We start from the raw sequence: 26554 nt of genomic DNA, 5'->3' as shown, positions 1-26554 counted from the left end.
TACTTTTTTCAGAAAAGTAATGGTTTTATGTACAACTATTGAAATATGTTACAGATGAAAAAAAATAAAGACTTTATTTATGATTACCTGCGTCCATTCATTAGTTTGAGGGTCATATGCTTCCATAGTGTTCAAATATGTTTGACCATCATAGCCCCCTACTGCATATAATTTGTCACCAAGGAGACAGACACCAACAGCATCTCGAGGCATACTCAGTGGAGCCACCATTGTCCATGTATCAGTCTTTGGATCATACCTGAGGAAAGAGAAAGGAAACTGAAAGTCCCGGGTGAAGATAAGTGAGAATTCATGCTTATCTTCATTTGAATATAGCCCTTTTTTTCTGGGAGAAAAAAAATAAAATCCTTTAGCATCTTTTGCTCAGCCAACCTTTTGGAATAAACTAAGGTATTTGTGAGGTAAGGTGTCATAAAAAGAGATTTGAGAAGGATATAAGGGCAATAGCTGGATGGATATACATTTTTATGTATATATTTTAAATAGGATATTTCTTGTAGCATATTAAAATATTCTTTCTAAAATTATATTACCCCATATTTTAATTTCTAAAATTATACTAGGCAATGTTCACAGCCAGAAAACCTCCCTTTGAATTCAGGGGATATGCTTAACTGCATTAGAGTTAGATTCTGCTCCTGATATTTGCTCAAGTGAAGAGAGTAGTACAATTTTTAAGACATAATCACCATAGAATTTTTAAAACTGAGGGCAAAATTCCTTTGGTATAATGAAAGTCATTTAAAAATTAAACAATTAGCCTAGGCCATTAATTTAGATATTGAATAACAATGTAAAAATTAGTTAATTTCAGAAGCCGTTCCATTGTGTCTATTTTAGACATCTGTAAAACAGAAATGAATCACCTTTTGACAGTGCCTCTTAGTTTATTACTAAGGATATCTGGAATACTAGGTTAAACTAGATAGATACCTCATTTTTAGATGACAAATATTACTAAAATAGAATACTCTATCACAGTAAGATACAAAGAATTTCATCTGTCCTTAAGCATCTCTACTATGTATTAGAATCACTTATAATAACTCGAGAAAATAAACAGTTTAAGGATACAAATCCTTTGACTGACCTTAGTAATTTGCTTAAGTGTAAGGCAGATCACACTTCGGGCATGATAATTTCTCTAAAATAATTATAAAGGATCTCTACAATGGCTAAAAATCTTATTTATTTACAAGTCCTCTAACTACTATATTGTTATATAAAATTCATGGCATTCAAAATGGCATCAAACCACTTTCTCCTACACCTTTAAGAAACAGTATTAAGTTTATTTTTTTGAAGGGGAGTCAAATTCTTTCAACACATTTTCCTCTAGTCTAAACTTTATTAACTAGAAGTTGATAATCCTACAGGAAGTTGTATATACATATGCTTCATATGCTTCATTCATATTCTCAATAAACAACTAGTAGGAATACCGTTTGAAGTCCCACATTATATTTGAATAATGGAAAATTTTAATTTTTTTTAAATATAAATAATGCAACAATGTTACAGTACTTTCCTTGCAAGTGTCCTTTGGTTCAGAAATATGACCTTCAAATTGGACAATAACAGAATTATCTTTAACCTTGATTAAATTGTTCTTGACAGCTAAATACATTTTTGGAAAAAAGTTCTATTCAGCTCTTGGCTGCTAATCCTTCTGGTTTTATGGGGAGTTCTCTAGAAAATAATATGTGAAAATTTTGTGTTCAACTTTTTATGTTTAAAATACCATTAAATTGATTGTGTTGTTCATTTTACTTTTTTAAAAAAAATTCTTTATTTTATTTATTCACATTCTTTCATTTTGCTATCTTTCCTTAAAAGTTTTGAGTTAAATATCTAGATAAGAGATAATTTTTTTTTAAAACTTGAGAGTAAAATACTTTAAAACAATGCTTGAATATGTGGAAGGGAAATGCTCATGTAACAAGCCCCCCCAAAAAATTAATTTTGAATGGATTTTTTCAAAGACTGTATGACTTTTTCAACAGCATCATATGCCTCTAGCTGAAAGTTTCCCAGCCACTGAAATGCACCAGCGTGCATTGTATTTTCACCTGCCTAAAGGCAATAAATTTTAATAGACTCTTTGATACACTACTCTTGAATTACAAGGGCCAAGGTGAGGAGGTGCAAAAGCAGGGGAAACTAAATACATTTGACATCTTTGGACTTTATTCCTTTTGTAATAAACAGATATGCAAGGCTAAACAGAATTCTTATAACTCAATTCTGTCAACAAAATAGAACTGCACAAGAACTTGTTTTTTGTAATTGCCAGGAAAATATCTGAGATTTCTTATATCCCTTCTTCTGTTAAAAACAACTGTACATTTCATCTTTATAATAACTAGGTATGCCCTATGGTCAGAAGGGTTATGATAAAAGTTCCTGAATGTAGAAAGAAATCAATTTGAAATCAAGGTGAGATGAAGGGGAAAAAGTATAGATCACTTGCTTATGGTTTTAATAGCTCTCAAGTTTTGAGTAACATTTGGAAAAGAAAGCTACTTTATAAAATCTGCCAAAATATCTCCAAAATCTTATAATTCTTAAAAAAGGATCTAGTTATTTTACATTTAAAAAGGAATACAACGTTGTACTTTCCCAGCTTGTGAAGAGCAGACAAACATAACTATTATTTTATTTTAGAATGCTTGAATCCATAGGAAATCCTTCACAATTGCATCAACCTTAGAAGAGTTCACACTGGGAGTCCTAATTACTGTTGAGCAGGATTTTAGCAGTAGCACTTAGAAAACACATATCTGCTCTCACTAGATTTACATAATCTTAAAAATAAATTTTAAAACATTATGTCTGGTTTGACAGTCTTCCAGGAGCAAACTGGCATTTGAATAAAGGACATCCTATCAGGCTGTAGCAGAATGACAAAATGACTGAAGCAGAGAGTCATTCCTGAAGAAGGAAAGAGACTTAGCTAAAAAAGATGCCCTAGATATTTACAGAAAGTAAAACTTTCAGAGAGATGTAAAATAGCTTACTATAATAGACCTCATTATCACTTATTAGTCTTCGGTTTCCTAAGTTATTGAGATGTTTTTATTTTTTGAAGATGATGTATTATTTTTGAATGTAAAAATAGACACATTAAATCACACCCTAGCCACTTTATATAAAGTTATCAATCACTGGGACGACCATGAGACATTTTTCATGTTTTAGCGGAGTCCACTGCTTAATTCACATCCACTCTATGCAAGCTAATAGCATTACATGTTCTGATTTGTTAGTCCCAACTTTTAGCCTGGAAGCTAACTGCCCATGAAGTACAATATCCAAATTTTTTGCTATCAGTGCAAAAATACCTAGACAAGGAACTCTGTATAATGTCATTCATATACCAGTACATAAAATAGCTTAAGGATATGTGGTTTAGTTTGCTGTTACAGTCCCCCCTGAGAAAGACAAATGTGATGGGATGTGGTTTGTCTTCAACACCAGAAGGGTTTTCTTCTCAGAGACGGAAAAAATTAAAGAAAAGCTCCCTTACAAGTACCAATAAGCAGAAGTAGTTGGAGAGATTTCATACTTATTAATGTTGTCACTAGTAGTCTTAATATAAAGTTATTTCATTGAAAATTCTGGTTATTGTTCCTTATAAACAGAACCCCACAAAGATAGGCCCTGTAAGTACAGGCATCATGGGATTTCTCTGATGAACTTTCCATCTGTTGGAAATGAGAAGTAAAGTATTTGCCAGTCTGTGATCTTTGCTTACATACAGTAGAGATGGGAATGGGTCTAAGACTGAGCAAAATCATATGGATAACATAAGGAGTAAGTTTTAACTTATAATTTTTGGATTACATATTGGGTAACTGGTAAATGCCAAGCCAGATACAGCAGAAGCAATACCTGACATTTAATTAAAGTTTAACCCCTTCAAAATATAAATAAATAGATAAATCTCTCCCAGTGCCTATCTTTACTTGCATGTCAAGATAAACCAACTACTCAAACGTATCCAATTTAACCTTTGCAACATGTACATATTTGGAGAGTGTATTTTCCTTATTCTATTTTAAAGCATACAGAAGCAGAAAAAAGTCAGACCTTCATGAAACATTTGAAGAGTACCTTCAAATTGAATGCTATAACCACTCCAACTGTGCCCTACTGCCCTACTAGATATTCTTGAATTTGCAAAATATCCACCTGCAAAAATTAGGGTATGGTAAATACAGTGTATAAGGCTTATATCAACACAACAGGAATTGACAGTGCTGCTAAAGGAAGCCATGTCATGTACTGTAAATATCCATCTCTTAAGCAGTTCTATATTTCTTTGCTTAGCTATGTTTTTAGAGTTACAAAATACTTCTAAACACAATTTGGTGTTATAAAATTATTTCAAAGCTGAATTTTTATCTCTGCAAAGTTCAATTTATGACTCTGCAATGTGTAATATCGTGCCTTAAAAACAAAGATTTCTTAAATGAGATGTGAAAATAATGGATTTTTGTGTCCATGATAACATACAATAGTACTGTGATTAAAAGGGAAAGAAAATAACCTTCAAAGAAATTGTCTTCTACAAACCTCTATGGACTTTTTCAAGTAAATAATAATTTAGCATTTCTTGGGGTAAAACCATCTGTTTAATTTTACCGTCACCTAGGTAAGAAAATGATGCTACTGGACATTATTTTGTATTCAAAAAATGCATGTATAATTGGATACCTTTCTACATAGTCCAGCAGTCGGGAACAATGGTTAGAAGCAGGAGCATCATGCCCTCCAACTGCATAAAGAAAGCCATCACACGTAGCCACTCCTACACCTCCTCTTCTCTTACACATAGGAGCACACATATTCCATTTATTTGTGTGAGGATCATAATATTCCATTGAACTCAAACATGAACTTCCATCCCGACCTCCAACTGAATATAACCTAAGAAAATACACACAAATAAAAATGTTAATAAAACAAGACGTCAGAACTGTAGAAATAAAACCAAGGAGCATCTGGGGGTTTTTATCTGATATCAGTGAACAGGAAAAAGAAAAAAAAGATAATCTCTCAAAATCATAGGAATTTCATATGGTCAGCAAACATAGATGATTTTAATATTATTACTAAATTCACATACTATTTAGTGCTTTGCCCACCTGAATAGAAAGGAAGATATTTTCTTTTTGGTAATGGATATTTTCATTCTTTGATTACAGCATATACTGCCATAAATGACATGCAGATTTGTCTATATAGACTTATAAATCATGTAAACAGGGTTGCTGCCTAACTGCTCATCACCTGTGAGGTGGAAGTGAAAGCGCTAACTTATAACTGGTAATCCAGACAAACAAGAAATATGCAATCCATTTATTATATTTTTTCTGTGTTTTTATCATGCATCAAAGTAGTGGGAATTAGTCTGACAACTGCTGTCATTTTAATATCCTATCTTGTGTAATTCTTTAATACTGCATAGATTCATAGGCTTCTAATACTGCCTTCCTGGGGGGAAAAAAAAAAAAAAAAAGAAAGTAGTACTGCACAAGCTTTGTATGCTGAAGTACAAACCATATGGAAAACCATAGTCAGTCTTTGATCTAGTATTCAGCCTATTCCAGATACAAAACTACCAATGGGATGCTCACATCCAGAATGAATTTTACACTTAGAATATAGTAGAGATCAAAATTGCAGTGCATTGCAGAAATGAATACTGCATTATGTTTTAAACATGGGTTTTTAAAAAGTACTCACCTCAGTTTCAAGGATCTTGGTTATACTGAAGAAAAGTCTTGCTCACACTAACATTAACATGTCTACTCAGCAAGTAAGAAAATGATGAAAATGATACCCCCAGGCACTGTATCTTGATTTTCTTCATCAGACTATATTATGAGGATTGAGTTCTATAGGGAAGTCATGAAAAACTTCTGAAAATATTTTATATTTGAAATAGCAAAAATGTGGTTCAACATAAAATATATTGCGTTTGTAACTATCTGCAGACAAGAAACTTGTTTCCTTCCTCCCTTTATAATGGTTCCCAGGAGGAAACAGTTCTGATTTTTCTTTCCCACTATTACCATGCTGCATTCTTTTCTTATATGAGTCCTTTTGCAGTCTGTTGCCCTTTTTACAGTGCCTGCAGATTAACTAATAGAAACACAGCCTATTTTAAAGTCCAACCACTGAGCAACTTAGGATGCAAAAGCTGTCTGTGTGAAGCAATTATTCATTTGGAAGCTTTTACTGTCCTAAGTGCTCCATGAATTCAGAGCTACTTAAATGTGCATTTACCATTACGTTTTGTTGGCATGGATGCTGATGAATAAGGAAGCACCGTACTACCACTAAATACGTCACTGAAGCCATAGAACATTTCGGTACTGCCTGACAGACATACTTGTGCTCTGACTGAAGTAGCCAGGAGAATCCATACTCCTCTATGAGAGATGTTAAAGCAAATATACTTTTTTGCAACTATTTCTGTGAATCCAGCCCTAAGACATTTACCTTTCAATATGATTATCAGATATATACAGGTGGGAACCAATTTAAGATTAAGACACCTACATGTAAGTGTCTACAGTGTCTAAATTGTTGTTATGCACATGGTAGTCAGACAAGTCTAAAGAACAATTTATTTCATCAGCCACAACCATACTTTTTTCTTCAGCAGAGAATAAGAACTGCGGAAGAGCACTAAAAAAATTTAAACGTGTGATCCAAATACATTAACATTAATATAAATATAAATATAAGCATTTACATATAGGTGTCTGCATGGATGATATCTTTATTTTCAAAGATGGGACTTGGTTCATCACTTGACAGTGATCAAACATTATCTGTGACATTTAGGGTACAGTGACATTCCCTGCAGGCTGGCAGATAGGACAAAGACTACACAGGAGAAATATGCATGATTGCTGGAGGTCAAGTAAGCTATCCTGAGGCAATTCAAATGGCAGTAGACACATGTTGATAAGTGAATTGATCCCTAAAAACGAAGGCCATGGTTAACAAGCCTGAGATTTCCAAATAGATTTCTAAGTAAATATTTGGACACCTAAACACCTCACAGAATTTTAAAAAATGCAAAGTACCAACACTTCTGCAGAGTTCAGTGTGAATAATTATGTGTTCCCCCAATTTATATACCAGCCACTTTGTTTATTTCTTTTGGCATGAAAAGTTCTCATCTATTCTGTTGTCTTTCAACTGAAATAAATCTATAAGCTGGTATTTCCATAGTGAAAGCGAAGCATACTTTTTCATTCCTCTATATCAATTAAGACAGGTAGTAAAATATAGCCAAAGGCATTCCTGAGTTGCTGGTAAAGAGTTAGCAAATGCTGTTCATAAGTAACTGATAAAAGTTTCATCCAGAGATTGGAATGACCTAGTTTTTGTTAAAACGCTCTGTGCTATGCAGAACAAAACAAAAATAATTTCCAAAATCAGATTTTGGAACTATCATTTTACATTTTGATTGTGTTTATATCTAAGCAAGGAATAGTTCATAAGACTAACAATAAAATTTTATTTCACAAAGGTCTAGTTCAGACAAATAAAAGTTGGAAACTGAGTAATTGTTTTAAAGTTCTGGTTGTTGCTGAACACCTGTCAGGAATTGCTCCCACTCTTCAGCCAAATTTCATAATCCACAGTCACAAAGGCCCTAAATGACTGCAGAACAACTCTGCAACCAGTGCTGAACGTTCAGAATACTGTACAGCTAACTGAAATTTTTGAAATACTTATATTCAAAGATATTTAGTAGTCCTACTTCCTTCTTAGTGCTCAGGGTCCTATTTTATTAGATGACTTAGAATGAATCCATTTCTGCAGCTTTGTCTTTCTTGGTAGCAGTTTATAGTAAAATTTTCTATAAGGAAAAGTATAATGTATGTCTCTAAGAAGGCCTGAAAACCTGGCATTACTGAGATCAGGTATCAGTCCTGCAATTGCAAGGGCTGCTCTTTTGCCTCTTAACTCTATTCCATTGTATTACTTCAGTTACCAGGTACCACCTCTGCTCTGGATGATTTGTTGAAAGTACTTGCAAGTAGACTTTCATTTTGATATGCAAGTACTTTCAGAATTCAGAGATGAAAGATAATCCAGTGAGTCTGAATTTAGCAATTTCACATTGTTAATTTACAATATTATTTTAGTAATTTTACCTTACGTCACATACTACTTCAACTAGCATCAAACACATGGCTCATTTTTTTCTATTTCTCGCAGATTACTGGTGTCTGTAGACTTCTTGTAGATCTCATATCTCTTAGTAGCTTTTGAGTACCTACAGTTTTGTAAGATTTTTATTTTCAACATTGAGCGATTAAAAAGAAAGCTTAAGAAATAATCATAATCACGATCACATAATAGTCACATCTTCATTTTTGACTTGGGAATATTCTATTAACAGAATTGCACCTCATTGTATAACCCATCAAAGCTGTTGGGATTTCTATTATAATTATCACTGTTTAGAGGGGAAGATCGACAAGGAAAAGAAAGCATCCAGTACTGAGCACTTTTATCTCCACTGATTACAGTGAAAATTTTGCCTGTGGAGATGTTATAGATTTGTATTCCCCAATGGTTCAGCTTATTCAGACACTGTGCGCAGGTACAAATTTAGACCAAACTCAGTCTCCTCTGAGCTGGAAATCTGTCTTTTCAGGGTTTGGCCACTTCGTTTTGTATTAAGATGGATAGAGATTCCTAAACATTTTTGTATATATGTATGTACAAAATGGCTAGAAAATGCAGTAGAGGTTTCAAAGTAGGAGACATTAGGAGAAATCATGACTGGCTGGATCAAAAGCTTTTATCTCAGTGCTGTCATTACAAACCTTTGATAAGTAATCAAAAAAGCCATTTTTAAATTCAGTTTGACAAGCCAACCTCAAAAGACCAGACTGCCTTTGATGTGAGGTAGTATGGCTTGTGAAAACAGTTGAATCATGCCTTTCCTGCATTTCTTAATGAGGTTTTGCCTTTCAAAATTCTTTCACTGTGAATATCAAAAACCATATTCAGTCTTTTGCTTAGGCCCCTTTGTACCCTTTTCTGCCCTTTCAGCGTGCCTGAAAGAGCAAGAGAGAATGACTCTGGCACAAAGGATATCTGTCTGGTAGAACTGAGGGGAATGTAATAATTTTCATCAGTGCCAGACTTCTGTATTGCTCAATCAGTCCATACCTGATCTAGGAATCAGACTGTAGGAGAGGAAAGATATCTATCCATGCTGCCTTGGTAATGCCAATGAATAGCAGTTCACTGGCAAAAGTTGAAAACCTGATAATTTTCTGAATGGAAAGCATTAATGAAGTCTTATTTCTGTGATAAAATTTGGAATGGTATTTCTTGTATTTGGTGCAGTAATGCAGTAGTGGAGTAAATTAAAAATTTATACAGTTTGACAAAAAAAAAAGTGAAGAAAAAAAAAGTCATACAGTAAGTGCCTGCAGTTAAAGAAATAGTAACTACTGATAGAAAATATTGAAAGAAAAACACCCTGCATGGATAATATAATTACTGCAAAGTTCTACTTCCTACACTAGAAAGTATAGTTTCCCAATAGAAAGAACCTATTTCAAGTAAATTTAATTCTAATCAAAGTTATATGGGCTACATTTTCTCTGCAAGACCAGTATGCAGATTCCACCAGTTAAAAATATTCTTGATTGTATCAGGCTATAGGATAGTTAAGGCAAAATAGTCTTTGTAAATTAATCATTTACTACAGCATGAGCTTAAGGCCTTTTATTTCCTCTCTTATTTATTAAAAAAGATACAGTGAATCTGTCATTAAATAAGAAATTGTTATTGAATTAGCAGATTACTTTGTCCTAGACTGAGCTAATGTGTTTATAATATTCATCTTCTTTGTGAATTTAATAATTTTAGACCATACAGCTCTTCCATTTTGTTCTGTTTCAGTTTCCATTTATTGCATGATTTTGACTAAAATATTAAACATTATCTACAACTTTTTGTAGTCTCTACAGTTAAGGAAGAAATTTTTCAATGTGTCCCCTTTTCCCTATAGTGGGAGGCAGAATAATTGCCTTTCTGAGAAAAGAGTTTAATCAACAGCAGTACTTAATAAACAGCACATTTATAAAACATCAGCAGTGTCAAAACTGTCATAAAAGAACCTAAAATAACTTCTACAGGATTTAAATTAAAGTATCAATTTATTTATAGGTCAAAATACATTTAGAGTAATATATAGTAAGAACAGAGACAAGATTTTAAAAGTTTCTACGAAAAAATTCTAAGGCTGATAACTTGTGGATTAGTCTTTGAAATATGTTTGTCATTCTTCCCATTGCAAAAGGATTTTATAAAATTAGTTACATCTATAAAATTCCTAGTAAGTAATTAATATCATCCTAAGTCAAATTTCATTCTACTCTCAAGTTGGGTAGATAATGTGTGGCCTGTTATGGAAACAGACACGTGAAAGCATGAACTTTTTGACAAGGAAAAGCACTGCTGTATTTCAGTATCAGGCAAAATATGCATGTCATTCATAAAATATTGATCTAAAAGTATTCGTTTGTAGTCATTGAGAATATTGTGGGCAGAAAGCATGCAGTATGAAATGTATTTTCTCTCTTTACGTGACTGTAATTATGTATGCCAAGTATAGTATTTTTCTTAGTTCAAATGGCATAGTAAAAGAATAACTGAATCACCAATAAGGCACAAGAGCAAAGAAACCCTCAAGCCAAAAAAGCCATGAAAAAAACTACTCTGATGGGAAATATAATTGTTTCAGTCATACTTTCTTATCTTGTTAGCTTGGCATGAAATTCTAAAGTGTTACTTCATCTTTAAAAATCACAATTACAGCATATTAATACTTCATTTATTTAATAATATTGAGCCAGTTCCCTAGTTTTTACTGAAGTATGAAAATTATCAGTGCATTGCAATTATATGGATGACTTGAAAAAAAGTCTTAGATCATTTAGTCTGCGACCTTCACAATGAACAAATCCTTCTCAATTCAATGAATTCAACCAGTAATGAAAGATTCAGCTGAAGTTGGTCTACCGAGTCAAAAGACATTTCATTTTAGCCCAATATTAGCTATTAAGAAGCTAATCAAGTTTCAAATTAGAAAAATAGAACCATCAGTTAACAGTGAAGATGGCATAGTATTCTGTTCTGCTGAGTTCAGTAGGTATTTGATAGCTGCTCCAACGGCCGTTGCCCATAAAGATATTTAGCTGAGTATCAAATTAGATATTTAGCTTTCTTTAATTTCAGTAATATTTAGATGTTTAAATATCCTTCCAGACTTATGCATATGTGGAAATAAGAAAGTATGTGTATGCATATGTATATACACACATATGAATACATGTGTGTATACATGAGTGTATGTAATTCAAGTAAATGCCTACAGGTGGTCAGGGGAGTATCTAGACTTCTCCGACTGCACTGAACAAGGGCTTCCTTCAGGTCCCAGCATATAGGCACTAAGTACTTTTAAAGACAGCCTGGGATTCTCATACTTCATCTCCCACTAAAGATAATAATTAAAAGCTAGACTTTCAGAATAATCCAGAATGTGGGATGCTAATATCTTTTGCCATTTTGACCATGAGAGGTAAGACAGTGATTGCTGAATGCTTTTTAAAAGTCTGTGCTTAATTGTGGCAGCTGCACAATTAAAAAAAAATTGGCTGTGAATCTTTCTAGGCATTGTCCACACTGCCTCCCGCTGTCTAGATTTGTATGTATGTTACATCTAAAAGCTTAAGTTAGATGGAGCGACCCTATTGCCTTTTTCTGTCAGGTATTAGGACTGAGTAAGTTAACTCACCATGTCTGCTTGGTCTGAAGTACCCTTACCTGCCCAAATTAATGCATACCATAGTATGTTATGTTCATTATCTATGTAGAAATTGTTGTTCATTACAAAATTTACAGAAAAAAAGAACTATGTAGTAAAGACAAAATGTTTCTTATTACAAAAACTGAATGGCAGATCTTACAGCAAATAACAGTCACACTAGCTGTATACCAGTCAACAGTCAGCTAGTCCAAAAATCCTGTTTGTGTGGGTGATGGATGAAAAGAAGTGCATAGTGGGGTGTATACACTAAAAGATGTAGATGTGCAGTAAACATGCAAAATAGAAATGTGGCCTAAGCATCTGGGAGCCTGACCATAGTGTATCAAGAGAAAACAGGCTCATCAAGTTCCTGCCCTGCAATGCAGCAATGTCATTAGCATCTGCCATGTTTCCTATCACTTGGGTTCTAAAGAACAGTACATTCTAGCTGTGTATGCGCCTGCCTTGGACTGTAGGAAAAAATATTGTTTTTACTGTAAAGTTTCATGCTTTTTCATTGTCCTCTTCTAGGAGTCACATGTATTTACCTAACTTGTATCTGTTCTAGCCCTTTTTAACGCTAGCCTAGCCACATAAAAAGAAGTAAGCCTGTGCAGAGACTGCTATTTTACAGGTTGGATGTAAAATACCAAGTTAAATCTTGCTTGAAAAAGAGAGAATATGATGCATATTGAATTGAATTGCACATTCATTTAGCTGCATGGGACCCCCACATAGGAAATACAAATTTGTGTGCAAAAGTACAAAAGATCAGACCAGGGCACTGAATTAGTAATAAGCTTTAATGATTCTGCTAAGAGAAAATGCCACAGATAGTTTATTATATAATGCATGAAAGGCAAAGAAGCAGAACTCCTGAAGGAGGCTGTAATCACCCATGCAATCAAGTTTTGAAGGTGGTTATATGAATGCAATACAGTGCTAATTCTCCTGTGCCAAACACTGAACTCCTATTAAGGACTTTGTGGAATTATTAACCTATGCCTCTCCGAGGTCAGTACACAGCAAATATATTCCTGTGAGTGACTAACTGCAAGACAATTTTGAGAACCCTTCTTGTGCTCACACTAATTTGGTTTGAATTCTGTTATTTTCTTGAAAATGAAGGTTCAGGAAGCTAAATTTTCTAATGTTCACTTTGTAATAATGCCTAATCGTCATAAGGGACATATTAAACTAAAGCAACTGCTATTTACCACAGGCACAATATTGATCTAAATAACACAAGTTTCATTCCAGCTTTGTCTCATTAAATGACCTGAAAACAAAACATTCCCCTGCATATATGCTAGCATCTGTATTGGCCAGCTCTCTGTGTTTCCTATTCAAAATGAAAAAGAGAATAGCTGGAAAAGTACTGCCAAGACAATAATCCAATTTATGGAAATCCATTATTAAATGAATCCAGCTATTGCAAAACTGGTGGAACCGAATGAAGGTAACTGAATATAAATCAATAAAAAAAAATTTTTAAAAAATAAAGCTAGATGTTATTAAAGCCTCTCCACCTAACAAATGAAATTGAAAATGTAACAAATGAATTTGCATGCGCATGAGGGAACAAAATAGTAAATACACATATACATATGTATTCTTTTAAAAAAAAATCATTGGTATGCTCTGTTTCTATGAATGCTTAAGTAGAATTAATAGAATGTGGAAGCCATTCTAAAGCCTATCTGCTACAGTCAAGCAACAGACAAAATCTGACATTGCCTACTGATAATAAATAATTTCATAAAGGACACAACCACAAAATCACATTTTTATGTTAGAGTGTCTTTCAGTAGAAATATGAGAAGGGAATACATTTAAATATCAGTAACTAAGATAAACAGGAAAAGGAAGGAAACATGATTGATGGAGAAAGATGAAGCTTTCCAAACGAGTCCAATGATAAAGATGATGGATTGGATTAAGAGGATCTATGTTTAGAGTTTTGTTCCAATAAAAGAAAATACCTTTGAGTCAGTTTAAGCGTCTTGCCCTTAGTATTTGTATTGCATTTTTCTGCTTAAAATAATCACCAGTCATAATTCAGATGTCTTTCTTGAGATTATAAATTGTGACTCTTGTCCTCAAGAGTGTTTGAGCATTTGGTTACTTCCTTTGGTACCAAACTTATGAAACAAGAACCACAGATAGAGCTATGGCACCAACCTCCTGAAAGCTCAAATGTTTTAAAAATGTTCAACTTAGCTTTTTTCAAAACTGCTATAAAAAAAACGGTGAACCCTGGCCAGAGCTGGTCATTTGCCCCAAGACAGATCTGTGGCTTGGGTACTTGAAGCCTATCCCCATTCTTCATCTTTCACCCTTGCCCAGTTTAAATGGCTTCCTTACTGTCTTCTAATAATCCTGTCTTCTCCAAACTCCATTTAGACAACATTTTGATAGGCAACCTGATCTCCTAACTCAGCACAAAAATGTCCAGTATGTGGCAATTATTTCACGATTAAGTGTGCAAAAATCAATGTTGCCATTGTACTGTTTGTAAGTGCCCAGGCGCTGGTGGCAGGGGGGCTGCGGGGTGGCCCCTGTGAGGAGCGGCAGGGGCTGCCCCGTGCTGGACTCAGCCAGTTCCAGCCGGTTCCAGCCGGCTCCAACCCGCCCACCCCAGGGCACCCCTCAGCCCCACAGACAAGGCCGGGGTGCCCCGGGGAAAACAGGTTTCAGAAAGGGCAGAAAATGGTGCAGAGAGAGAGTGAGGAGGGAAAAAAAGAGAGTGAGAAACAGTAGAGGCAACACCAAAGTCAGAGAAGGAGGAGGAGGTGCTCCATGGCATTGAAGCAGATATCCACACCACCACCACACTGGAGCAGCAGGCTATTTCCCGAAGGACGGCTGCCTGTGGAGAGCCCGTGATGGAGAAGGGAAATGCATGAGGAGGAAGGAGCAGCAGAGAGGAGCAGTTATGGACTGACTGCAACCCCCATTCCCCATCCTCCTGCACCACTCGGGTGGGGGTAGAGGAATCGGGAATGAAAGACAGAGGATGAGCCTGTGAAAGGGGTGAAGAAAGGTGGTTTTTAAAATTTGTCTTTGTTTCTAACAACCCAGAATCTCTTTTTATTAGCAATAAATTACATTCATTTTCCCCAAGTCAAGTCTGTTTTGCCCATGACAGTAACTGGTAAGTGATCTTGCTGTCTTTGTCTCAACCCATGAGCTTTCTCAGCCTATTTTCTTCCCCTGTCTAATGAAGGAGAGTGAGTGAGCATCTGGGTGTGCATTTGACTGTTAGCCAAGGCTAACGCACCATAACAATGCCAGAGTAACTCCCAGTTCACAGCATCTCCTTTCTCCTTCCCTCATTGTACAATGCAAAACCACAGATGTAATAGAAATCCTAATACTAATGATAATAACAAAAAATCCATTGCTACTGCTTTGTTGAAAGAATCAGATACAAGTCAGATAGATATTGATGGGGAATAATATTTTTCCTGCAGCATTTTTCACTGCTCTTTTACTTTTCTTCGAAAAAAACAAATACTTATAAAACTTTTTTTTTCTCAAATAAAAGTAAAAGATGATTTGAAAGGGCACTTAAAATAGTTCTATTTTTAAATGTTAAGGTTAGACAATTCCTTGCTTTTTATCATCTATCATAGATCAATAATGGTGTGTGATATTTGATAAAAACAACAGCAGCAGGTAGAAATATCAAGTTCACTAAAGCACATCTTTGAGGATGTGGCAATCAATAAAGGGCAGACCTTCCTTCTCCTTTGTTCCACAAGATGTTACCACGTGAATGAACTGCTTCCCAGTGTGTGCCAAAGTCATTATATTTGACACTTAACTCAATGTACTGCTGTGATGTTGTGCCATTTAAAGTCAATCTGCAGATCATAATAACAGCTGAGTATTTTTTCCTTTTGTAGCATAGATTTACTGATATCTGTTGAAAAGAACACAAGTAAAGGGCCAGTCTTTCTGCCATGAAAGCTATAGTTACACAAAAAGAATGCTGATAATTTCCAACATACAAGTAAAAACTCAGGAATATTTTCTGTAATGTAACTTTATGGCCATATAATAGGAAAATCTAGAAAATTTTCTAGTTATGGTTGTGTCACAATTATTTGGAATAACATAAATCTGTATGATACAGAGAGTCTCTTTTAGGTACACAGTCCAAAGGAAAGTGTATAAACTTAATTTTATTTTTACTTACAGTTTCCCCATTAGAATAAATTTTGTTCTGAAATTAAATTACATGAAGAAAATTAGTGTAAAGGTTCAGTGTTCTTAGGGAATGCATTCTTCATATATTAAAGACTTTTTAATAGAAAGCTAATAAATAGCTACTGTAGCCTTGGAGGCAACTACATTTTAAGTTACTGACAAGATTAGTATTTATTGGTTTGAAACTGTTAACTAGATTTTTTTTTCTTCTTGATTTTAAAAATGAAGAAATTAAGACATAATCTTGAAACAGTAAGTGACAATTTTAAAAAAATTCTGGAGAAGATACAATTTTTTTTGTACTTCTGGTTTCCTAGTGCTTTTAACTTATGCTGTAGAAGAGTACTATGGCTTCAGCATTATGTCCTGTAAACTGTAGAATACTAGTCCTACATAGTATATATTGCATACCAGTTATATGTCACTTATGTCAGCCCTCAAAGAACAATTCAAATAAATCATCCCAACTTCTGACCTCTCCTGTTATCTCCATATAAAAAGCACCATCCTTTCCTGATTTTTTTAAAGTTTAAATCTGTTTCACATTTAATGTTTTAACACCCACATCTGTTGCTGATGTGAGAGAGTTCATGCACTCTTTCTCTTTGTGTCTGTGCAACCGGGTTGTTAACAGTAACAAGGCAGAAAAGAAGATCCTGCTTCCAGATCAGAAGGAACTACTGACAATGTTTCATCCCATGAAACTCTACAGTCATGGCAAGTCCTACAGTAGCTACCAAAGTATGTTAAAAATTGATAAAGGCATCAAGTTAAAAAAAAAAAAAAAAGTACTTCAGATATTTATTTTTCTGAATTTCTGACAAATTCAGCAGGATTTTAGGGCTTCAATAATGAAAAGATTTTCCAGACTGTATTTCGATGCACACACTGACACAATCCTTTTCAGGTATTAGGAAAGATTTTGATATAATATGCCATTTTCAGTTTAAATTTAAAAATGTATTTCAGTGAAATAACATTCATTTCTGTGTGCCCTATTTTGCCAAATTCAGATAGTATTGCCTTCCATTTGTTTGAGCAGCAAAATAATTCATAATTGACTTGCACAGACTATACAAGTGAGCTTCAAAAACATAAGTAAGCTTAAAAAGGTTCAATACATTAAGAACTAATAAGAAGCTACTTACAAATCAATTGTCTCAGAGCCTAAGGAGATCAGAATCTAAAAGGTTTTATTTTTTATTTATTTCCACCAGAAGCTTATAAAGAAATACAATTTTCATCAAATTTTATGGTACTATGCATCATTTTTTTTCTGCTTAAAATGGCTTTAACTGGAAAACCAATGAAGCAGACCATAGAGGTATGGACATCACAAATGGAATAGTTTCCAGCATTAAAACACAAAAGACGAGACTATATATTTTCAAGTATTTAAGAAGCTCACATTTGAGATATTTAGCATACAGTACCCCTTTTATGTAAAGTGCCCAAAGCAGTGTGGGAGATATACACATAGAATAGTTTCTAACTTTCTCACTTCAAAGACAGTCTAACCCTGCTGCATTTTATTTATTTACTTATTTAATTCAGTGCAGAAGAAAAACATAAGGAATAACCAGGAAAAGGCTCCTCAGAACTACCATAATAAAATAGTTCCTCCTTTGTTGAATGTTAAAGCCAACATCTTGTTTCTCATTGAGACATCTATTTCTAATATCCTTAGAATTTATTTAAAAAAAAATAATTCCGTAACTTTCTGCCTAGTTCAAAGCAAAACACTCAGATGAGGAATGCAGCATATGTCAGTTGTGTGGAACAGCAGTGTAGTAAGAATAGCACCAGAGAGTTGAAAGGTTTGGTCCTTACATATGTTTTCAAGTTTCAGTTCTCAGCATATGGGATATTTTTTAAAGATGGTTATTCAGATTAAAAAAAAATAAAAATCAGTAGTATATTTGTTATTTGCTTCAGTGCGACCACTGCTTTTCTGTTTTCAGTGGTGTCCATTCCACCTTTCTGAGACATAGATAACATCTCTTTTCATTTAAATGTGTTCTAAGTCAGTCATGCAAAATTGAACATTTATTAACTGAGAAGCATTAAATACATGCTCAGCAGTGCAAAAGAAAGATACCTGGAATATATATACATAATCATTTGCAGCTCTTTGTAATTTTAGATCTATATTTGCAGGGTTATTTGCGTAGATCTTGTCTCTGCTAGTTTTCTGCATGGCTAATACACTATTGAAACCAGATTCTTTTAGAGTAACAGGGTTATTAAAGCAGCTTTGTCCATTTGATCTATTCTGGAACATTTCAGTGCCACTGTGACTTAGTAAGAGAAAGCAATGACGATTAAGCTTCAGTGGTTTGCAGGTGATTTCACAACATAAAACTAACTCCTAATGTCATGGACGAGAAGTAGATCATCTGAATATATAATACCATGAATTAAATAATATAACATTAATAATGAATGCATCCAATAAAGCCTGTTTAATCCAGAGTTATGCTGCAAATAGGACACAACCGACAAACTCATAAAATTAGTTAACACTTTTAAAGCCTGTAGTTTTAATTAATTTGAGATTCAATTTAAAAAATATATATCTGCATATTGTCATAATGATGCGATTATGGGTACTCTGTCAGGCCTCCTCCTGCTGCTACAGAAAGGTACACAATCTCCTATAGGTCTTGTAACATTGTTGTTTGGGCTAAATTAAGCTCCTTTGTTGACTTGACTTTTATATTCAGTGACTCTTACAGTCAGTGGAAAGAGTCTGACAACACCAGCAATCAATTCAGCCTACTTATCTCAAGCCTGTATCTTAGGTGTGATAAGCACAACCTAATATAAAGGATTTTTGAGTGTTTTTCCAACTGTATAATCAAAACTGACCGATTTGCTCCTGGAAGAAATGGGGTGGGCAAATTTTATTGGATTGTTGAATTATGAAACAGCATAGTCTACCATGAAACCCAATAGCCTTAATAAGTCCTCTTTTTCCCCATAAACTTTTTATCCTAACTTGTATTAACTATCTTCTTCATGTCCTCAACATTTACTCTCTCATTCCATCCCGCATCTGCAGCTGTTTCTCATACTTTTTTCCTTGCTGTTCAGTAGCAATAAAGTATGAGAAAAATAATATTCCAGAAATTTGCCTTACTCCATTGCTCCCACCATTCCCAAGGGATTCTTTACTGACTGCCCTTTATTTATTTTCAGTTGTCTACAGTGGGATTCATCTTCCCCGCTTAAATATCAGAAACATAGAAGTCAAAATCTGATATCAGAGTCCTCAGGTTTCCTATATAGTTAGTAGAGAAAAACGGGCACTTAGAGAGAACAATTCATGCTGTCCTAACACAAATGTCTAAAATAAGTAAGATAAATGATATCCTGAAAGTACGTATTTCTTCCATTGACCATAAGGCAAACTTAACATGATTGGCTCACTTGTAGATGTCTATACAAAAATCTCTGAAGTTAGGTGTGATGAACTCCTCCCCCACCTCTAAATTATTACAGTTCACACCATACTTTTTTTAGCCACATAGCTAAAAGCCAATACTTTAAAAGTGATAAGCAACAAGTAATACATAATATCACATTACCGTAAAATGAGTTTTAGTAAGTGCCATATTAAAATTTTAATTTTAATTGAAAGTTTGAAATGAAAATGAAAGTTATAGAAGAGAAACTTAGAATATGAAAAAAATTAGAATTACAGGTTTAATGTAGTCTGACTGTTTTGACAAGAATCAAATTTCTGTTTACTTGCTGTGTGGATGTAATTGCCTTGAGACAAAGACAGTTTCATGGGTCAATGTTTGGCTGAAGCAAGGTACAAAATGTATATACAACAAATCTTATCACTGGGTACATGACTATATTAGAAGGATAAACTCGGTTAACTAGAACTGATACATACAACATATAAAAGTCAGATGATGCAACTGACTGTTGTTTACACCTTACACCGTACACACTGAAATTTCAGGTCTATATTCTTAAGCATTTGATATAAATATTAAACAAAAATAATATAGAAAATATATATGAATTACTTATTTCAAATAAATGTAGGAGCCATGAGATATAGGAGGGTGTGCACAACTCTGTCTACATTTATTTTAAAAGACATCCTCTATTACAACATGCTAAAAGTTATTTACTACTGTGTGTCACAGTTTTTGATTCCTCTAAGAAATGTGTTTCAACCATGTAAGAATACCCTACTCACTTGCCATTTAATGCTGCTACTCCAACAGTGCTTCTGGCAATTGACATACTTGCCACAAATGTCCACTGCTGACTTTGAGGGTCCCACCTCTCAACTGTATTCAAATAACTCCAACCATCATGTCCTCCCACTGCATAAATAGGCCCTTCAAGCACTGTAACTCCTAAAATGGAGGAGAGAGTGAAAGAAGATAAAAGTATGCTTTCTCTATCAATAGTAAAAAAAAAAAAAAAAAAGTTTTCCAAAACACAGCTAACAAATGAACTTGCACATTCAAAGTGAAAATGGAAACACCAATTTGAGATTTGATTAATTAAGGATTAGGAAACAGGAATAAAATTAATGCCATTCCACATGGCTTTATGAAAAATAGGTCTTGTCAAACAAACCTAATTTAATTCCTTGAGAAGATTGTTTGCTTCATAGAATAACCTGTCAATGATGTGATAGTCTTAGATTTCTGTATACTGTTTAACTTAGTATCTCATAACATTCTGATCATGAATTAGCTCTTTAGAATATCAGTAAAGCACATGATAAATAAATTATGGACTGGATACCTGATGGATCTCTAATTATTGTCAACCTAAGGAGGATTTCACTGAATGGAATTGCTTCTACCAGGGTTCCACAGGGAAGGGAAAGAAGTCTGATGTTTTCAGCATTTTTGTCAATTATGTAGAAGAAAACATTCAATTTTTCACTAGCTGGAAGCTTGGTGGACAGGCACAGAATCAAAAAACATATTCAAAGGCTCAAATAAGTAACTTACAGTGAGAAACTTAAGCCGGTTCATCAATTTACCTTATAAAAAAAAGAAATAACAAGAGAATGGGTACCTTCACAGGAAAATAATGTTGGGTATATAAGGATTCTTTTATCTAGTGAAGAAAAGTAAAACAAAATTTGAAGCATGGAAGTTGAAGTAGGAAAAATTTAAATAAGAAACAATTTTTTAACTATGAGGGGTTTTAATCACCCATTCTAAGGAACTGATGAATTCTCTATCTCACAGTATCTTCAGTTAAGCTTAGAAGGCTCTGGAAGATAAGTTATAGCTAAGTACCATTTGTTACAATACAGTGAGCTTAGTAATTCCATTCTGTGAATCCATGATCCCAAATGAGCACCATTCTGAAAAATCTCAAGCTAAATCCAATCCTATTCCTAAATCAGTGTCTTTTTTTTCCACTCCATTTCACATGATTTGAACTCATCAAAAAATCAGAAAACAGTAGATCATTACAGTTTCAGAGAAATACAATAAAGAAAATAGTCTTCACTGACTTCTCTCTAATGAGAGCTTTGCTGGGTCTGTACAATGCATGTAGAGCCCTGTGAGATGCACAATTCCTTCAGATTTTTTTCCCAATGTCTTTTACTTTGCATTTGCCACTTGCTGTTGTGTTGTGAATTCAACTAGCTTTTAAAGTTCATCAGAGTGTTCTCTGAACTTTTCTGGCCTTATTGAATAACTTCTATATACTTTGCTGTCATGATGTTCAATTCCATTTCCACATAAATTAATCTGACATTGACACAGGGAAATGTTGCAGTTAGAAAACTGCCAAAATAAAAATGTTTCTTTAGTGTGAGATTCATGACATGCTCATCTGCCAAAAGGTGTGAATATAGTTACAGCTACACCAATGAAGAAATCTGGAAGCTTCTTTTGCGTAGAGAACTTTAAGGGATTCAATACAAGATTGCCTGTTTTGAGTTTGCCAGTTTGCATTGCTTCTATAATAGGAAAATTTACTGGCAAAGCAATAGGAAAGTTATTTTTCCATACAGGACAAAGACAGAAGGGCTTCTGTACAAAAGTAATCCTCCATGCTGCTGACTATAGCACACACTAACTTGCTATGGGTTTACACATTTAAAGTCTCTTCTTTACAGAATACCAATTGCATTGACACCCTTACATTTGCTTCTTAAGAGCTAGTCCAGTTCTAGCCTGCTATGTTTTAAAATACTGGACAAATACATTCTGCAATATTGAATTTCATTCTGTTTTGGTATAGTTATGGCTGTATACGTGAGGGCAAATCATCACCTTGGACTATGTAAATTCAATATATTAATGTTCAAAGTCCAGTTCTCTAATAAGTAAATAAAAAAAACCAAACAAGGTGCTGCATTCCCTTAAAGTACTAATATGTCTATTTTAAGTATTTTGTCTCCTTTTTTTTTAAATTTTGCTTCGATATTTGTAGATATCTGAGAAGCATAAATGCAAAGTGGAACCAATTGAGAAACCTGTGGTCACAGCTGGTAGTGAGTTCCTCTAACGGTACATTCATGAAAACTAATGGATGCAGATGTTGTACATGTAAAGAATGTAAATAGTATGGAGGAACTTCAGAAAGAATTACAAAAGAACCATTAAAAATCTGGAAAACCTGCTGGAAATTCCATAACAGATGTAGGCTTTATCAAGATATTTTTTCCAAGAGTTAATCCAATCATACTGTATAAGTACCTGCATAAATTAGAAATTGTATGATTAAGAGTCTAACTGTAAGAGGACTAGTAAGATCTAATGACTGGAATTAGTAACCTGTTAAATTAAGCCTAAGAATAATATTCCATATTTTAACCAATGATGCTAAGGATTTATTGGAATTATGAATTTAGGATTGTGGTAGTTTCTGTGTTCCTTGAAGTTTTCATATCTACACTGATACGTTTTTAGACAGACATGCCCAAACTCCTTGAGGTGGCATGTCCTCAATGCAGAAATGACGGGGAGAAATTCTGTATTCCCCTTCCAGAAAGTCAGTCTACATGATCACAGCAGTAACTTCAGGCCATAAAAATCTATGAGCCTATATAAATTTGCTGAATTTGGGCATGGATATCACAATTTCTTTGGCTTTAGTATGGACTCTGTCTCTCAGTATTTGTTCTAGATGGAATCTGTCTTCTTTTCCCAAGTTAACAACTCTGAAGGCTGGGCTAGACAAACCTGTCAAATTGGTAACTGCAGGAGGTCTATTGATGACAGGTTGAAGTGACAGAAATGTAAGATTTAGTGCATAATTTAATATATCATGACATAGAGAGTGAGATGCTTTGTGGGACAGACATCTCTGTGGGAAAAACAGCTAGGTCTCTATACTGAATCTAATTGCATAATGTTTTTTCTTTCTTGTTGTTTAACAATAAATCCATTGTTTCTCTTCTACTTTTCATTCACGCACTCTCCTTCCCAATCTGGTGGGCTGATAAACTAATAAATCTCTTTATCTTCCCTCCATTCTTCATCTATTGCTTAACACAGATTACATAGCAGAGATATTGTGATGTAGGGGGGACAGAAAGTCACCTACTGAAAACTCACGACTTTATTATGATATATCAGAGACATTTTTGTGATTTGGTCTGTCAAATACCACTGTCAAATAAGACCAAACCGGTTGAATACTCATTATTGGTTTCCCAATCATACCTCCTTCCAGAGAGCCAAGGCAAACCAAATAGTTTCCTCAGCAGAATAAACTGTATGTTATTTTGAGAACAGTTTGCTCCAGAAACAATTCTTTATTACAGACGGCTAGGACTATGCCAGATTTGCTGTCAGTCCTCCAAAGATGATTCTGGTAGGTTCAGAGTTCTCATTGCCAACATAACTTCAGGTCACTCACCAGAACTTACAGAAGCTATCTTCAATACCACAAAATTAAACACTTTTCTACAACTCTGTGACATTTTCCTCACATTATTTCAAGCTCTCTGGGCTGAAAAAGCCATTAAAAAGTTCATCCCAAACTGGATGAACTCAATATTAAAACAACAGAATAATATAAAGTTTACTAATACAAAGCACAAGACTAACACAAGATTAATAATAAGATTACTTTGATGGACTCTGCTTGCAATGGAGACCCTCACTTACCACCCTGGGAAAAGTGCTCTTCCTTTTTCTTGCTTCCACAGCTCTGTGTTGTTTGAAATAAAAAATATTCAAGGACTGGGATCTGGAACTCAGTTATCACAACTATCAGTGCCCTATCCTTCCTCTCATTTTTCCTCCACTCCATTTTGTATTAATAGGACATATAATAAGAATACCTTGTGCAGAAGGATCTGAGGTGATCTATCCCAGAGGTTCATGGCTACCCTGAAAGGGTGGATATCACATTTTCAGTGTAGTAATTTCCTGACCAGGTCAATCTTTGGAACCTAGATAGCCCACTGTCCACGTAACGAACTTAATTAATAATATAGGAAAATATAGTGACTCATAGAGGCAGCTCTAATGCTTCCAAAGAAAACAATTGTACTTAAATCCCAGACATCTTTATGGGAGTCAAATAAATAAATAAATAATTATGCACCTTGCAGTACTGGTGAATCAAGTAAATACTCTTGATTAGACTTTGCAACATTCTGGGAGCGGCCAAAATCATGTTTTCAATAAATTTTCCATTATTTTTTTTTAAAATACTTTCTTGTGAATAGTTCCTTTTGATCACGCAAACTGTGAATAATCACTCTCAAAATATTGCCTTCTCAGGTCATTGCTACTGCAGAGCTGTTGCAGAGTTTGCTGAATGTACACAGATTTTGGTTATTAATGGGACAGGTATACATAGGTACAATTAGAACTTATGAAAGTAGAGTTCAGTGCTCAAGAAAAGTGTTGCTTCCCTAATATACACCTTCATTCCTTTAAAAAAACAATAAATTGCTTTATGAAGCATGTATAAAATACATGGCTTCAACCACAGCAATATTAATTTTATGCAATAACTTGATGATTGTTTTAAATCAAATCAAATCAAATCAAATCAAATTGATAAAGGCTGTTACTTCTGTGCTGCAATACCAATAAAAAGCTTTCATTCCCTCTTCACTATTAAAATGATATTCAATCTTTGTTAATAACAATACACAATGATGTATATGTAGTCTTAGACGTGGAAAAAATCACTTCATACTGTATGGGGTTTGCATGGCAAGGTTTTAGTAGCAGGGGGGGCTGCAGGGGTGGCTTCTGTGAGAAGCTGCCAGAAGCTTCCCCCATGTCCAACAGAGCCAATGGCAGCTGGCTCCAAGACAGACCTGCCACTGGCCAAGGTTGAGCCCATCAGTGACGGTGGTAGTGCCTCTGGGAGAACAGATTTAACAAGGAGCGGGGGGGAACTGCAGAATAGCAGCCAGGGAGAGGACTGAGAATATTTGAGAGAAATAGCCCTGCAGACCCCCAGGTCATGAAGAAGGAGGGGGAGGAGGTGCTCCAGGCGCTGGAGTAGAGATTCCCCTGCAGCCTCTGGGGAAGAGCATGGTGAGGAAGGCTGTCCCCCTGCAGCCCAGGGAGGTCCACGGTGGAGCAGATCTCCACCTGCAGCCCATGGAGGACCCCACACCAGAGCAGGGGGATGCCCGGAAGAGGCTGTGACCCCGTGGGAACCCTGCGCTGGAGCAGGCTCCTGGCAGGACCTGTGGCCCCAAGGAGAGAGGAGCCCATGCCGGAGCAGGTTTCCTGGCAGGACTTGTGACCCCGCGGGGGACCCACGCTGGAGCAGTCTGTGCCTGAAGGACTGTCTCCTATGGGAGGGACCCCATGCTGGAGCAGGGGAAGAGTGTGAGGAGTCCTGTCCCTGAGGAGGAAGGAGCAGCAGAGACAACGTGTGATGAACTGATTGTAACCCCCATTCCCCGTCCCCCTGCACTGCTTTGGGGGATGAGGTAGAGAAAATCAGGAGTGAAGTTGTGCCCAGGAAAAAGGGAGGGGTGGGGGGAAGGTGTTTTGAGATTTGGTTTTACTTCTCATTACCCTACTCTGATTTGATTGGTAACAATTTCCCCAAGTTGAGTCTGTTTTGCCCATGACGGTAATTGGTGAGTGATCTCTCCCTGTCCTTATCTCGACCCACAAGCCCTTTGTTATATTTTCTCTCCCCTGTCCAGCTGAGGAGGGTAGTGATAGAGCAGCTTTGGTGGGCACCTGGTGTCCAGCCGCAGTCAACGCACCACACTTACATATTTGACACATCTATGACTGTGTGACAGAAAAGGCAGCCAAAGAGAACAAGCCCATAGCAAAAACCCAAGGCAAATATAAGCACAAAAATTCCCATCAATCAGTAACTTGTTTTTATAGAAATGTTGGGTTTTTTTCTCTTCTTTTTCAAGGTACTCGTACTATATAGTTTGTTTTGGTTTGGTTTTACAATTATTAAAAATAGAATGAAAGCATTAATCACACAGATGTTTTAATCACAAAAAAGTGGAGACATGGA

The 26554-nt window shown here is 35.1% G+C and overlaps 1 protein-coding gene across 1 annotated transcript in view; it reads right to left on the bottom strand.

The window, feature by feature from the left end:
- The window catches only part of KLHL1 (kelch like family member 1), a 242966-nt gene that overhangs the window by 5305 nt on the left and 211107 nt on the right, over positions 1-26554 (bottom strand). The window contains exons 8-10 of the mRNA XM_069802592.1: positions 20307-20469; positions 4738-4950; positions 88-259 (exon numbers count right to left, since the gene is read on the bottom strand). Of these exons, the coding sequence (XP_069658693.1) occupies positions 88-259; positions 4738-4950; positions 20307-20469 (548 nt within the window). The remainder of the gene's footprint in view (positions 1-87; positions 260-4737; positions 4951-20306; positions 20470-26554) is intronic.

This window comes from Haliaeetus albicilla, chromosome 15, assembly GCF_947461875.1.
Source record: "Haliaeetus albicilla chromosome 15, bHalAlb1.1, whole genome shotgun sequence".
NCBI classification, from domain to species: domain Eukaryota; kingdom Metazoa; phylum Chordata; class Aves; order Accipitriformes; family Accipitridae; genus Haliaeetus; species Haliaeetus albicilla.
This window is presented reverse-complemented; position numbering and strand designations above follow the sequence as displayed.